This window comes from Macrobrachium nipponense, chromosome 13, assembly GCF_015104395.2.
Source record: "Macrobrachium nipponense isolate FS-2020 chromosome 13, ASM1510439v2, whole genome shotgun sequence".
Classification (NCBI taxonomy): Eukaryota; Metazoa; Arthropoda; class Malacostraca; order Decapoda; family Palaemonidae; genus Macrobrachium; species Macrobrachium nipponense.
Window position 1 is genome coordinate 37004106 of NC_087206.1, and position 16587 is coordinate 37020692.

Consider the following 16587-nt stretch of genomic DNA (forward strand, 5'->3'; position numbering starts at 1 on the left):
GTAATGAAATAACACGTAGCAGAGTAGGTGTGGTCCAGTAAAGTTGACATCTTTCCATAGTGAACAGCGAGAGAAGCAATTTTCCTGCCACTACGTCTGGCTGTTCCATTTGCCACCCCGAAAAGGCAGCTTACATTCAACAATAATAACAATATCCTATTTCAAATATTAACGGTGTAATTCACATACAGCAAATTATTAAAACACTTGAAGTTGCAAAGGTACACCCAGATATCCTTTTATTTACCTAAAACTTACTCACAGCCGTTACACACAGCTTAACTATCTATAGCCTGGGATGCAGTATTACCATATGCAAACACCACAGGCGGGTGGACAGATGGAAAAAAACAGAGTACAGGCAGTCCCCGGGTTATAATGGGGGTTTCGTTCTTGAGCCGCATTGTAAACCGAATATCGTCGTAAGACGGAACATTGTGAAAAATACTAATGTAAACTGCATTCTTATTGCATTTTTCATAAAAAAAAACTTCAAATATTGATTATTTTGCATTTTGGTGTCTTATTTCTTCTGCCAGATCAGCATTGTAGGCATCATAACCCTGGAACATGGGTCGTAACCCTGGAAATAATTTCTGATGAATAGTATAACTGAAAAGCGCCTTAACCTCGGAACGTCGTAAGCCAAACCCGTGCTAACCCGGGCACTGCCTGTATAGTTCTTGTACACTTTTGTATAAGCATAAAATGTGGTTTCGCCCTGCTATGTTCTTCATTTTACATTCAGCCTCGGCTGTAACTTGTAGCTTCAATTTACTGCGACTCTTTCTTCAGATCTCCATTCCGTGAAAAATGAGTAAAAACGTAGTTTATTTTTACCTTTGGAAGCCACCATTGAGAATGCAAGGTTTACAATGGCTTCATCCGAAACTCTAAAACCTGGAATTTCTTATTGGAGGATGGAGCATCAGCATAAGTGTTATGGTTGGAGAGAGACAGACTGACTGTTGCCAAGGTTAGGTTGTTACACTGACATATGTCCATTAGCAGAGGTCAAATAATGGTCGTTTATTGATAATAATGATCATTTTAATAAAACACTTGTTTTTACTTTACCTAATCAAATAAATATCTGGAGAAAATGACAATTTGCAAAAGTTAAAACGTATTACGGAATGTAATCATTGGCAATTGTTTACATTCACAAAATCTTGGTGATTGAGCGCTGTTGAGGTCGTTATTGCCTAATTAGCTGCCAGAAGATATATGTAATTCGGAAGTATGCACCTCTTGTCAATTGAGAAAGTTAGGTGCAACGTGTGCACACTACTTGAGTGTATATGCATCAAGTGTGAATGTCACCTGCTCCGTTACTCTCTTTATGTTCATCCTTGGCTTTAACCTGCAGCTTCAGTTTACTGGGATTCTTTCTTCAAATCTCCAATGCGTAAAGAATGAATAAAAATGTTTTTTTTTTTTTTTACTGTTTGGAAGCCACCATTGAGAAATGGCTGGGTTTAACAACGCAACTCATCATATCTATTATTGTTGGAGACGCACAGACAGACTGCTGCCAAGGTGAGGTTGTTACACTGAGCAAAAGTCTAATAATACTTATGCATTTAGAATGATGATAATTTTATTACTGATCAGGTTAGTAATACAATTACCTTATCTAATCATATTGCATGTGTTATTACCATATTATCGTATAATATGAACAGAGCAATCAATCGTTTGCAATCTGGTTTGTTTACATGCTTAAAATATAAGCTACTTTCATTTCATCAATATCACTGTCTTTAGTTGCTGAATGGAACTTCAGAGATATGTTTCTTTCGTAAATTATCAAAGCTGGGTTTAAAAAATTGCAGCCACTGCATTTATAAATGTAGATCAGGTGTTTCTCGAATCTTTCATGTCTGTACAGGCCGCCCTCAGTTAACGTCAATATCAGTTAGCGACTTTTTGGTTTTAAGGCTCTTGTTCAATATATTCATAACTGGTTTTACCATCTGTAGGGTTTATAGCAGTGTTGCCTGGCTTTCAGTGGTTTACGCATAGTGCCGAGACCGCCTCGTAAAATACAAACAACAAATGTGCATCTTTGGCCTTGAGGCGGTCCCCGGGTTACGACGGTTCCGGCTTACGACGTTCCGAGGTTACGACGCTTTTTCTTAAAATATTCATGGAAAAATCCGTCCTGGGTTACGACGCTTGTTCGAGGTTACGACGCTGACGCTCCGAGCTCGAGTTAACGACGCTTTTAAAAAACGCATACTATGATAAAAATCCTTTATAGTTTTAGCACAGTATATTAATAAAAATAAGTTTCTGGTTAGATTACAACAAAAATTTTGAGATTATGATGATTTTCGACACTTTTTATGTTGTATTTTTCTATGTTTTTAGTGACGCCTCATATGCGGAAACTAGTTTCCGAGCGAATGAATACATATAGTTTACATATAACAGTCCAAAAGCACAAATAATGAAAAAATCATTGCTTGTTTCCAGTAATAATAACAAAACGAAGTTTCTGGTTAGATTACAAACGCAAATTCCAAGTATCCAAAGAGAGACATTATCCAGTAATTTGATCAGAGAGAGAGAGAGAGAGAGAGAGGAGAGAGAGAGAGAGAGAGAGAGAGAGAGAGAGAGGCGTCTTCCGACGCTCCGAGTTAACGACGCTTTTAAAAAACGCATACTATGATAAAAATCCTTTATAGTTTAGCACAGTATATTAATAAAAATAAGTTTCTGGTTAGATTACAACAAAAATTTTGAGATTATGATGATTTTCGACACTTTTATGTTGTATTTTTCTATGTTTTTTTGGTGACGCCTCTATGCGGAACTAGTTTTCCGAGCGAATGAATACATACTAGTTTACATATAACAGTCCAAAAGCGCAAATAATGAAAAAATCATTTGCTTGTTTCCAGTAATAATAACAAAAACGAAGTTTCTGGTTAGATTACAACGCAAATTCCAAGTATCCAAAGAAAGAGACATTATCCAGTAATTTGATCAGAGAGAGAGAGAGAGAGAGATGAGAGAGAGAGAGAGAGAGAGAGAGAGAGAGAGAGAGAGAGAGAGAGAGAGAGAGAGAGAGATGAGAGAGAGAGAGGCGTCTTCCGACTCTCCGAGTTAAGGACAGAGAAGTGTTCGTTTCGTTAAACGGCCTCTGACTCATGCCAGTAAATGTTTGTTGATACTAATAATATAAGCCTATTTAAAGATACGTTTACTTTAATTAGTCTATATGATACGTAAATAGTAATCAACTGTTCTTGTAGCCCTCAATATTTGGCAAAATCGAAGTATCCAAAGAGAGACATTATCCAGTATGTATTTGATCAGAGAGAGAGAGAGAGAGAGAGAGAGAGAGAGAGAGAGAGAGAGAGATGAGAGAGAGAGAGAGAGAGAGAGAGAGACGCTTTGGCAACAATGGTCTCGGGGGTTTTTATAGCTTCCTTCTGCTTGATGATCGTGGATATTGTAGAAGGATTTCGACCATACTCGTTTGCCAAATCGACGATACGAACGCCACGTTCATGCTTTGCTATAATCATGTTTTGCTTCCATCGAAATAATTTTCTTGGGTTTTTTCTTATCACCTGCTTTGTCTTTAGCTTTGAGACCCATGGTTAATAATAAAAAATAGACAAAATAACACGAAAATAGGCGCAAATACAACGACTAAACAACGACGTGTTAAATGCAGCACCAACAAACAAACAGACTGAACGCATTTATCGGTCGCCTATACAACTAACACTCATCGCAAAATCGTATCTCAAAATATTTCGTTGTATATCAAAGCTTTGTATTTTCGCAAATTTTCTGTTATATCTCAAAACATTCGTATATTAGGGCAATCGTATGTCAAGTTTCCAATGTAATTTGATCAGAGAGAGAGAGAGAGAGACGCTTTGGCAACAATGGTCTCGGGGATTGACGTAACGTTTATTTTCTGAACAGATAGGACAGAGAAGTGTTCGTTTCATTAACGGCCTCTGACTCCATGGCAGGAAATGTTTTGTGATACTAATATATAAGCCTATTTAAAGATACATTTTACTTTAATTAGTCTATATGATACGTAAATAGTAATCAGCTGTTCTTGTAGCCCTCAAGATTTTGCAAAATCACTCCAGGTTTGTACATAAAACTTCAAGAATGTAGTGTTACCAGAGGATTACAATAGTTTTTACCTTCAAGAACCAGCATTCTTTTATGAAAATAACTCCAGGTTGTACATAAAACTACAGGAAACAACATGTAGTGTAACCAAAGGATTACAAGTAAGGTTTTTTATAACTTTTTATTAGTTTAAGACATATTTCCAAGCGTCGTTCCGGCTTACGACGATTTTCGGCTTACGACGCGTCTCAAGAACGGAACCCCCGTCGTAACCCGGGGACTGCCTGTATAAGAAGTTGTCTTTTACTTCGCTGTATCCAATAATACTGCATGTATTCTTATATTTACTATTGTATCATAAAATAAACAAGCAAACTAATCATGGTTTGGTCTGGAAAAATCAGGTGAGGGTGGAGACAAGATTATTTCACCATATTTAACTCAATTCAGAGCAATTTACTTGCTTCTAGTTATTGTAAATTAATCTCTAGAAAGTCAATTTGTATGTGACTAGGTTATTTTTCGTTATATGAAGTGTTTTTAAAGTTTAAATCGACTTTGAATCTTGAGCTAAATGTTTTTATTTATTATCTGCTGTTGTTTGGTTGTCTAGGTTTTTTTAAAATTTATTTTATTTATTTTATTTATTTATTTATAAATAGATATGCTGTTATATGGTTGTCTGTACTTTGCCTAAGAGCCAAAACAGTAAATCGTAAACTACAAACATTACGAATGTGGATATTTTCCTTAGCTCTTTCAAAAAGTTATGCTTATTACTGTATGTAGTCGCATGTAATATTCTAAAATAAAAAAGCAATGTTTGGTTTGGTTTGGAGAAATCGGCTGAGGGCAGAGGCAGTGCTTTTAAGTTGAAGTATGACGTATATACACCATGTTGTGAATTTGATTGTTAATAAATGGTGTTGGGAGAATTTTTTCTGTTGAAAAAATTCATTATTTTCATTTTACTGTTTCAATAATAATACAAGGTATATACGTAATTAGCTTTTATTGCCGTGAAAACGGTAAAATGTGTTCTCACATTATCGGAAGTTATGATTAAAATACTTTTTTCTCCACTATTACATGTGTGAGTTTCATCCATGGTACTGATGCACGACCAGTAAACATGGCTGGCTTCATTTTGTTTCTAATGGCTGTACAACAGCTATTAGCTCCAACTCAATTTTAGAATTCGTTCTTCTATGTAGTTGTCATTTTGTTGTGCTTGGCTAGTGTTCTGGATTTGTATAGCTGTAACCTTATGGCACAATTAGATCGAGGTAGGCTTATTTTAGCCTGCATGACATCATGTCACTTTTAATTATGTGTGTGTGTGTCTGTCTGTCAACACTGCTTGGTTATATTCAATCAAGTGCAGGTGCTTATCTATATATCTTTATATAATAGTAATTGTGGGAAAACTCGCTGCAACCCATACTGTAAACAGGTGACCTAATGGCTTATGTGATAAGGCTTAATATATTCAGGTGTTGTGTAATGAGTATGACTGATATATATATTAGATATGGAGGTAATGAAAACATTGCGGAAAGTTAAATGGAATCTTTAACAAACAAACTTCTGTTAAAAGTTTACAATTTGTATTTTCATTTATATAACTTCCCCGGTGGTTACATAAAGCTGTCGTCTCCTGACATCACGGCAGAATTTGAAATTCGCGGTAGCAGGTGGATCCCTCTACCCCCGCCCTCTACTGGGTAACAGGAACCATTCCAGCAAAATGTCAGAAGTTTCCTGCCGTCGGAACCGGTAACACTGGTTGGAATTTGGATTTGATCATCTTGGTTTTTCTCCTTTTGGTGATGTACCTTGAGTTTTCTGATCTTTTTGCCAGCAGCGTTAGAGTTATTTCGGTTTTTAAGAATTGTTGTCCTTTTTAGGAATTAATTTTGTTTTGTCACGATGTCTGACACTGGCTCTATTCAGTATAGGGTGTGTAGTAGTGGGTGTAAGACTAGACTTCTTAAAGCTTCACTTGATCCTCATTCAACTTGTGTTAGCTGTAGGGGAGAATACATGTGAAGAATGTAAGTCTCTAACATCTCAGGAGTGGAAGGCTTTGGAAAAGTATATGAGAAAGTTAGAAAAGGATAGAATCAGAAAGGCTTCACAGAGATCTAATTCTAAGAAAACACCGAAGGGAGGCGAGCGTGATCTGCTCCCGAGCAGTCGCCCCCTCAAGCAATCCTGTAGCCGTATCCCAGGATGCTGTCGCTCGCCATTAGAAAGGTGTTGCGAGGAAGTGTTTTTCGTCAAGCGACTCTAGTTCAGACGTCTCCTCTCATAGAGGCTGGCATCATAAGACGTCTAGACCGCTGAAAAGGTCTCGCGATGTTTCACCTGCTGCGGTTCCCAAGAAGGTGGCGGCTGCCGAACCTTCCTGTAGGTTTTGGGAGGAGCCTGAAGCTTTTTCTCCAGCTGTTTAATTTATCGCCCTTCTCTCATAGAATTGGAGAAGCTGGACTCTCACACGCCTTCAGAGCCTTCCCCAGAGCCTCCTCAAGCAGTAACTCCTGTGGCTCATCCTTCTACTCCTCCCGCGCCTTCTATGTCGGTGGATCCTCAGCTTTAGGTTTTAGACCAGATGAATGTCAAGTTTGGCAGTATTTTGGAGCTTTTTGGCAAGTCTTTCTTCCCCGAATGCGCTCCTGACCGCCTTGCATCGTCTGCAGACTACTGTGCAGTCCTCTTCATAGGCTCCTCTTCAGGCTTCTATTCGACCTCACGTTTCAGCCTCAGTCCAGGCGCCTGTTCAGACTCTCCATGTGACTCCTCTTCAGGCGCCGCTTCAGGCGCCAGGTCAGACTCCTTTCCCGACTCCTTCTCTGGCGCCACATCAGGCTCTCGCTCAAGCGCCAGCTCAGCCGCTCGGATTCGCCTCGGTACAGGCGCAGACGTCTTCTGCTCTCTCGCATCTCCTCGGTTGCTTTATGGTGTGACTTCGCTGAACAGGATTCCTCTTCAGATGGAATGTTCTCCAGTTTCTTCGAAGGAAGCTTCGGATGTGGAAGAAGAAGAAGTACTTACAGAAAGACAAGCATTTGTCGGGCTATAAGCAACTTTTACGATTCTTCGTCGACAACTTTGGAGATTCTTTTGCGCCTTCCGTCCCAGTTTCTCCTGGGTTGCAGTGGAAAAAGGACAGTAAGCCTGACTTGTCCTCGTTCACACGTCTCGTCCTCTCGATTTCGGCTAAGAAGGCTATCAAGACAGTGAACGCTTGGCTTTTGGAGAAGAGGGAACACGGGAAAAATGTTTTCTGCCTTCCCCCTTAGAGACTTTCGTCAAGGAGCCGTGTCTGGTATAACACTGGAGAAGTTTTTTCCCTGGGTGTGACTGCCTCCGCTCAGGGAGACTTTTCTAGTCTCGTGGATTCTTCTCATAGATCATCCCTTAATACTGCTAAGATTTTCTTTTTGGCTAGTGAGCTGGATCATCTTTGCAAGAGTGTTTTCCGTGTTTTTGAAGTCGTTAGCTTCCTGGATTGGGCCATTGCTTCTCTGGCCAGGAAAGTCAAGTCATTTGGGCTCTCGGAGGAGCAGTTGAAGGATTTTGCCTCTGTACTTGATTGTATTGATAAAGCCATCTGTGAAGGACCCTCCTCTCACAGAATTTCCTGTGGATTTATCCGCTTACTCGGTGAACTCCGAGAAATTTGCCGCCCTCCATCAAGAAGTTCTCGCCTTACTGGCAAAGAGGGCCATAGAGTTAGTGGACTCTCCTCAGGAACCAGGATTTTACAATCGCCTTTTCCTGGTAAAGAAGGCCTTGGGGGTTTGGAGACCGGTGTTGGATGTGAGCGCCCTGAACGTCTTTGTCCTAAAGACAAAGTTTTCTATGGAAACGATCCAGTCAGTATTAGCAGCTCTTCATCCAGGAGACTGGATGGTTTCCATAGACCTTCAGGACGCCTACCGGAATAGAAGAGACCTTCAGGACGCCTACCGGAATAGAAGAGATTCCTGAGATTTGTATTCCAGGGCCGGATTTACCAGTTCAGGGCCCTCTGTTTTGGCCTGTCGACAGCTCCACTAGTGTTCACCAGAGTTCTGTCGTCAGTAGCAAAGTGGCTTCATCTGGACGGCATACGGATCTCCATGTATCTGGACGATTGGCTTCTCCTCAGGGCAAGTTCCAGACAGAAGTGTGTGGAGGACTTAAAAAAGACTTTAAGGTTGGCGGACAGCCTGGGATTTTTGGTCAACAAGGACAAGTCGTGCCTCACTCCCTCTCAGGAGATAGTTTATTTAGGAGTGAGACTGAATTCAGTTCTTTTTCAGGCTTTTCCGTCTCGTCGAAGGATCGATTCTTGCCTGAACAAGATAGACGAGTTTCTCTGCAGACAAAATTGCTCGGCGAAACAATGGATGAGCCTGTTAGGAACCTTGGCCTCGTTAGAACAATTTGTAAGTCTGGGAAGGCTCAACATGAGACCACTTCAATTTTACTTGAAACAGGAGTGGCAAAGGAAGAAGTTCCCAGACTCCTTCGTGTTCCCCATCGGAAGGGATCAAGCAGGACCTCCTTTGGTGGAAGTCAGAAGGAAGGCTAGAGGAGGACTTGTCCCTAAGCCAGTTGAACCCCAATCTTACCCTCTTGTCAGACGCATCGGTCAAAGGGTGGGGAGCCACTCTGGGGAAAAAGGAAGTGTCGGGACTTTGGCAGAGTCATCAGAAAAGCTGGCACATAAATCTGAAAGAGCTAAAGGTGATCCATTTTGCTCTAATGCACATCCAGACAGAGGTAAGAGGGAAAGTAGTGCTGGTTCAAGCAGACAACACCACGGCTCTCTCTTACTTAAAAAAACGAGGGGACACACTCGTTCTCTCTGTGCGAGGCAGCGAGAGACTTGCTCATTTGGGCGAAAGAGAACAAAGTGGTTTTGAGCACAAGATTTATTCAAGGCTCGAAGAATGTAAAGGCGGACATTCTCAGCAGGAGAGGACAAGTCCTCTCCACAGAGTGGACTCAACATCCTCAAATATGCAAGAAACTTTGGGAAATTTGGGGATGTCCTCTTTTGGATCTCTTCGCCACCAACAAGACGGCTCGTCTGCCACTGTATTGCTCCCCAGTTCCAGACGAAGAGGCGTTTGCAGTGGATGCCATGCTTCTGGACTGGTCAAATCTAGATCTCTACGCCTTTCCTCCATTTAAGATGCTAAGACTAGTTCTGACAAAGTTCAGAGATCATCGGAACATAAGGATGACTCTGATAGCCCTCTTTTTGCCGGCCAGGGAATGGTTTCCGGACACTCTACAGCTGTTGACGGACTTTCCGAGAGAGTTGCCGTTAAGAAGAGATTACTCAAAGCCCCACTTTCTGAGGTTCCATCACAACTTGTCCGCTCTTCGACTAGTTGCCTTCAGACTGTCGAGCATCTCCTCAGAAAGAGAGGATTTGCAAAGAGAGCTTCAAGAGCTATTGCTAGATCCAGAAGAGAATCCTCTGAACCAGTGTACCAAGCCAAGTGGGTCCAGTTCAGAGCTTGGTGCAAAAAAGAAGGAGTTTCGTCTTATAAGACCTCTATAGCTCAGTTAGCTAACTTCCTTCTTTTTCTTCATGAGACTAAGAAGCTTTCTACCCAGACGATTAGGGGTTATAGGGCTATTTTGTCTTCGGTGTTCAGATAACCTGTGGTGTTCAGTGAAAGATCCTTCTCTTCTCGTCCTCTTTCTAAAAATGCGCGCTCCTCCTTTTTAAGGAATTTGATTACTGAGGCACACGAACAATGTCAGAACTCAGATATCAAAGTGATTAGAGTCAAAGCTCATGAAATAAGAGCAGTGGCTACGTCTATGGCGTTTAGACGTAATCTGTCTTTGAAAGACATTATTAAATCTACATATTGGAGAAGTAATTCTGTCTTCGCATCTCATTATCTGACAGATTGCAAACCACATGAAAATTGCAGTACATTGGCGCCATTCATTGTGACTGACACGATATTGGGTGAGGGAGAGAAGGATGTCTCCCATCCTCACTAACTTTTCTCCTTGAATTTGGTTTTTTGTTTTAAGGTTGTCTGAAGATACATGGGGTTTTTGAGTATCTTCCAGTCTTTTAATGTCTTGGTGTATATTTTTTAACCAGGTGTGGTGATCCCTCGTTTCATTGTGTTTTTTGTGCTTTGTACTGCGCCCTGAGCAGGGCCATTATAGTCTTGTCCGTTATGTTCACGTCCTCAACGACAAGTACTTATTATTGTGTCCGGCACACTGATCCATATATCCTGTCGTACAATAGAGGCCAGCGGAATACAGAGGCAGTAACCACTGAGTCAGCTGTCTTTAAAGGTAAGGAACCTATATCTTCAGATAATTCCAACAATTGTTATTTTAGCTGCCATTGTCCCACCACCTAAATGTGTCAATCAGCTACATGTAACCACCGGGGAAGTTGTATAAGTGAAAATGACATTTTTATAATAATATAAAGTTTCACTTATACTTACCCAGTGGTACCGCGAATTTCAAATTCTGCCGTGACGTCAGGAGACGACAGCCATATGTAACCACCGGGTAAGTATAAGTGAAACTTTGTATTATTATAAAAATGTCATTTCACAGTGCATATAAGCTATGAAAAAAATTGCCAATAAACCAATTAAAGAAATTTTCTAGCATTATTGCTTTGCGATGTGTTTATTAAGACATAAGCCAGGTGAAAACTTAACTAAAATTCAATAATTCCTTAAAATTCGTCAGTCAGCAGGTCCCCCAAAAATATTAAAAACTGAGTGACCTCTGGTGTCGGTGACTAGGTTATATCACTAAATTCCATCCATCCACAGTTTTACAGTAGTTTAAAACTTATATTTAGTTTAAAACGTATGTTAATACTTTAGATGCATGTAATTGGGAAAACATATTAATACTTTAGATGCACGAACGACATGCAAATAAATTCAACCCATCGTGGGTAACAGGTGACAATCACTTTGATTTGATCTGAATTGATTTGATACCCCAGTGTTACAGACAAAAATGAAAAAAAATTTTGAGAAAACCTCTTGAAGAAACCAAACAGATTCATTTATGTTATCTTGTATGTACTCAAGTTTATAAGAATATTCTCTTTTTGCAGACGTAGTGAGAAAAGCCATTGAAGAGGGTATTGTAACTCAGTGTAATGCAGCTGGTGTTACAACATTAACATGCGAATTGTGCAAGGTACCATGCACTGGAGATGCCCCAATGGCTCAACATCTAGATGGAGAGCCCCACAGGAAAAGACAAAGGTACTGGTAATTAACTGGTTTTTCATAAATTATGTATTACTATTCATATTACAATTGCTATGTAAAAATATTTTCTCCTTTTGTGTATGGCATTCTCTGATTCTTGAGAATATGGAAATTACATGCTTTAAGGCTTGATTTGTTCCTCTGGGAATACAAACCATTGCTTTAAAAATTGTGGGAAAAAAGCTTCTCTCTCTCTCTCTCTCTCTCTCTCTCTCTCTCTCTCTCTCTCTCTCTCTCTCTCTCTCTCTCTCTCTCTCTCTCTCTCTCTCTCTCTCTCTCCTGAGTTGAAAGAATTATTATTGTACTAGTAGAAAGAATTATTATTGTACTAGTATGTAATATGTTTGATATTTTCAGTTAATATAACTGTAATTACAAAAATTTGTAAGTGGTAGTGATTTAAAAAGATAAAAATAACCTTTCCATTTCAGTTACGTGCTGAGATGAGAATTTTTATTGTAGATTGTGTGTTTTTTTTTCTGATGTTTTCAAATAATAAGAATAAAATATTTTAATGGTTTTTTATGCAATTTCTCTCTCTCTCTCTTCTCTCTCTCTCTCTCTCTCTCCTCTCTCTCTCTCTCTCTCTCTCTCTCTCTCTCTCTCTCTCATTAAGATCTTTTCATGTAATAAAGTTATTATTTTCAATAATAATACTATATGTGTATAATAATAATACTAAAACAAAAACTGTAAATTACAAAGAAAATTCATATGCGAGTATTTTAAAATACAATAATCTCCATTTTACTCTCTTAATCACTGTAAGGACAATCTCTCTCTCTCTCTCTCTCTCTCTCTCTCTCTCTCTCTCTCTCTCTCTCTCTGCAAGTGAGAGTTAGTACATGTATGTTCATATATGATTTTAAGGGTACTAATACATCTTGATATTATAGTAATACAATCTCTTAAGATTAATACAGTAATATGATAATTCTCTCTCTCTCTCTCTCTCTCCTCTCTCTCTCTCTCTCTCTCTCTCTCTCTCTCTCTCTCTCTCTCCTCTCTCTCTCTCTCACAGCATTGGCTGTTTGAATATTTTCTAAGGGTAAAATGTTTTCAGACCGACTTTGAAATATTAATAATGCCAATTCAATGGTAAATTTTGATGTAGGGTGATGCTTAAGTATACATTTGTTACCTGAATTTTTAAGATAGGCAGATATAAGCATTTTTAGAGGGAAGTTCTAACTATTCGTGGGGGTCTGGTACCCATCCCCTGTGAATCCGGGAGAACTGTATATAGATTTTGTATATAGATTTTCCATCCATGCCAGTGAAACTGTATGACAGTATAATTTGAGGATCTCTCCTTTTTCTTTAAGGTTTGGTCTATATCCACCTGCATCCCCCTCCCTCCACGAGGCCATGTGGTTACAATCTGTGACTGGCAGGCAGCCCCTGGGTATTGTGGGACAGGTTTCTGTTCCTGACAGTTTAAAAATAACGGGGTGAATGGTGATAAAAGTGGTAATAAGTTGGGATCGTTGCATAATAGAGCTGCAAATTCATTTATTGTTGTCCTGAGACAACTCAATAAAACGGTATTGCTAATAACCAAGATGGTTGGTGTTGTATGGTTTTTCTTGGGCTTTCATTTGGGTGTTTGATGAATCCTACTAATAGCAGGTGAGTTTGCAATGTAAGTCGATGCCATAGTAGTATAGATTCACTATGTTTTTATCAACATGACTTGTGCACTCAGTACAAGGGTGTTGACTGGTAATATGGCAACCAGTTTAACATTTGCAAGACACTGCTTACCTTAGCATGGCAACCTTATCCTATTGTGGTTCCTGACTCAATATAAGCTTCATTTTTTACTCAGGACAGGATTTAGTCGAAATTAATGTATTTTATCACCATTACCCTCTATCAGTGCTTCTGGTAGGGAAAATTTTCCTGAGGTAGAAGAGACGGTGCCTCTACTCAGTATGCCCAGTTATGCACCCTGAGTTTGGTGCTGCTGTGAATTGTGGTATATCAGGGAATGGTCTGGACATATGTCCGTTATCCCCCTTTCCAGTTTGTTCTGGCACAGGTCCCAAATCTTGTGCACCTATTGATTACTCTGCCCATGTTTTAGCTGAAGAGATTGTTGCCATTTAGAGGGCCGGCCGGCTAATGCCATATTTAAGGACAGGACTTTAACATTCATACACTCATACAAACTTTAAGGTGTCTCGGGACATCTCCAGACATTCATACCACTTACTAAGGTGACTTGGGACATCTCCCAAAGCTGCATATGATTTTGCCTCTGACCTTTGTTTTTTTTGTGACACCAGGCCGATTTATTCCTAAAATTACCATTTTTCAAATTTTATCTATACTTATTAAGACTTGGGATTACTACCGTCAATGAAATTTAAGATTTTTTTTTTTTTATTTTTTTTTTTTTTTTTTACGCCCGCTCGTTATGAATTCATGCATCATATTGTGATAATATTTTCTCTGTGTTGCCTTGATCGTTTTACGACTTGTTATATACCAAAATCAAAGCAATTTAGTGTACAATACAACAACAAAATAATTTACCAAAATCAAAGCAATTTAGTGTACAATACAACAACAAAATAATTAACTCGTTAACTTTGTTTTGCTCACCGCGATTTGTACACATTATATATGAATTATTTTTTTCGCACTGTCATACATTCTAATATTTATGTATGATAATGATATTTTCTTTCATTTCTGATGGTTGCATACTAAATTTCAGGCAATGACAAAAAAAGGAGCCAAAAAGGAACTCTTAATCTTGAAAATTAAGCATGCCGTGATTTAAAAAAAAAAAAAAAAATATCCGCTTCGGCGCTCACTCGCGAACACCACCAGTCATATTTGGAGACACTTTCGGAAATACCGGCTAGGCATTCAAGGGTTAATAAATCATGATTATTATGAATTTCATATTCCTTTTTGTGTATTAATAAAGCAAAATTTATTTATTATAAATGAAGATCCCTTTGCTCAAAGAACGTAGCCTGAAGCATTGCACAACGTGGGGTCAGCCCTCCCTCTCTCTCTCTTCACTAACTCACTAATATGCGGATATTATGATCTCAGAGTTCAGGAGTGAATGATATTATGATCTTCAGAACTCGTATTAGAATGAATTTTGTTTTCTGTATTTTAGCGAGATGTTTTGCTTGTCTTTTCCTCTTTGACATGGTGGAATTCTTGCCTTTTCCTCTTTGACATGGTGGAATTCTTGCCTAAACATAGATAAACAGATGTAAAAGCAAGAGAATGTCAAGAGGTGAAACTCGAACCTGCCCCCTCTTTCATGTTTCTGCTCGCACTGAAGGGTGGTAAGCTGAGAACTCTCCCTCCTACAAAAACTCGTGGAATCTACTACAGATATCATTTGCTTGCAATTTGTTTGACAATTATAAAAAATTACGATAAGGAATATGCATTTTCTGTACGGACCAATGTTTTTTGGCTTATTGAGTTACTTACCTAATTACCCTGTAACAACGAAAGTAAGAAGAATTTTGACAAAATATTTTTTATACACATTCTCCATTGCCATATGATGGTCCTTGAGTTTTATCACAACTTGGCATTTGTCACCCTATACTCCCATATACAGGCGGTCCCCCGGGTTACGATGGCTCCGGCTTACGACGTTCCCAAGGTTACGGACCGCTTTTCTTGAATATTCATTGAAAACTCCGCCCTGGGGTTACGACGCTTGTTCCGAGGTTACGACGCTGACGCTTCCGACAGCTCCGAGTTAACGACGCCTTTTAAGAATGCATACATGATAAGAATCCTTTTATAGTTTAGCACAGTATATTATAAAAATAAGTTTTTGGTTAGATTACACAAAATTTTTTGAGGGTTATGATGATTTTCGAACACTTTTATGTCGTATTTTTAAATTTTTTGTAGTGACGCCTCATATGCGGAACTAGTTTCCGAGGCGAATGAATACACTCCGCTTGGGATGCGCAGTTTATAACAGGTCCAAAAGCGCAAATAGTGAAAAAAATCCTTGCTAGTTTTCCAGTATACATAATTAACAAAACTAAGTTTCTGGTTAGATTACAACGCAAATTCCAAGTTACGATGGTTTTTTTATGCTTTTTAACGAATACTTCATACGCAGGACTGAGCGGGAGGGCGCATAAATTAATTTTACGCTATTAAACTGTATGGTAAAAACCATAGTCAAGGATAAGGAACGCATTCTCAAACAGTATACATATCCTTAATACAAAACAGCAAATATCATTGAAACATTATTTTCACTTAAAGAATCCATTTATACTCTACTTAGACTTGGATATTAAAAAACCATAGTTTCTCTCTCTCTCTCTCTCTCTCTCTCTCTCTCTTTTCCGACGAATAATCACTAATAAGTGTATTTTGATGTTTATTTTCATGACTAAATACATTTTATTTTTATAATACAAAAATGATTTACTAATTTCAAAATATTAATTTTGACTTAATACTGTATTAGTTAGTTTAATAAGTTGAAATTATATCACATAATAAAAATAATAATTTTCTCTCTCATATAATTTCCTCTCTCTCTCTCTCTCTCTCTCTCCTCTAGTAAGCCAATCTTGCTTGGTGAGACGTCCCGCGTGAAGTCACAAAATAATCAACAAGATATCACAAGTTTAACATACGACTAGAATTTGAGAAATATCTAGAAGTTCGGTGAACTATCGGTGATAAGATTAGTGTGAAAATAGTAGGATAAAGCTGTTCTAAGTTAGTTTATCAAGTGTAATACTATAAATCAGAACAGATGGCAGTAAGTTCCAAACTGCGGGGAAAAGGTGGCGTAATTTGGCGTGTCTAGCAGATTCGCAATACGATGAGGTAGCAGGAAGGAACTGGCATTTCTCATCTATGAAATCAGCAACAGTCCTAACCAAAAAGATACAAAAGCATTCATAGATATATTAGAAGGATATAATCCTTCAACTGGAACAAATCTAATGAAAACATCTTGAAAATAATTGAAGAAGTTCCAAATAAATCCAAGTGGTCAAGAGACTCATAAAGAAAATATACATAAACCAACATATTCCGACAAACAAAGAAAAATGAATAAGGTTGAATCTTGTGAATATCCTAATTGATGCATTAGGAAAAAGGATGCCAAAAAGCATGCAAACTGTGTAAGGTTTGGTATAGCATAGTCAATCCACAAAACCTAATCAGAAAATGTGCTGCATGCAAC

The 16587-nt window shown here is 38.7% G+C and overlaps 1 protein-coding gene across 7 annotated transcripts in view; it reads left to right on the plus strand.

Moving 5' to 3' along the window:
* LOC135225745 (uncharacterized) overlaps window positions 1-16587 on the plus strand; it is a 221641-nt gene that overhangs the window by 49744 nt on the left and 155310 nt on the right. For all 7 annotated transcript variants that reach the window (XR_010317084.1, XR_010317083.1, XM_064265142.1 and 4 more), the window contains exon 4: window positions 11222-11375. Coding sequence is in view for 5 of the 7 variants with exons in the window: in XM_064265142.1 (XP_064121212.1) it covers window positions 11222-11375 (154 nt within the window). In the remaining 2 variants the exon portion in view is untranslated. The remainder of the gene's footprint in view (window positions 1-11221; window positions 11376-16587) is intronic.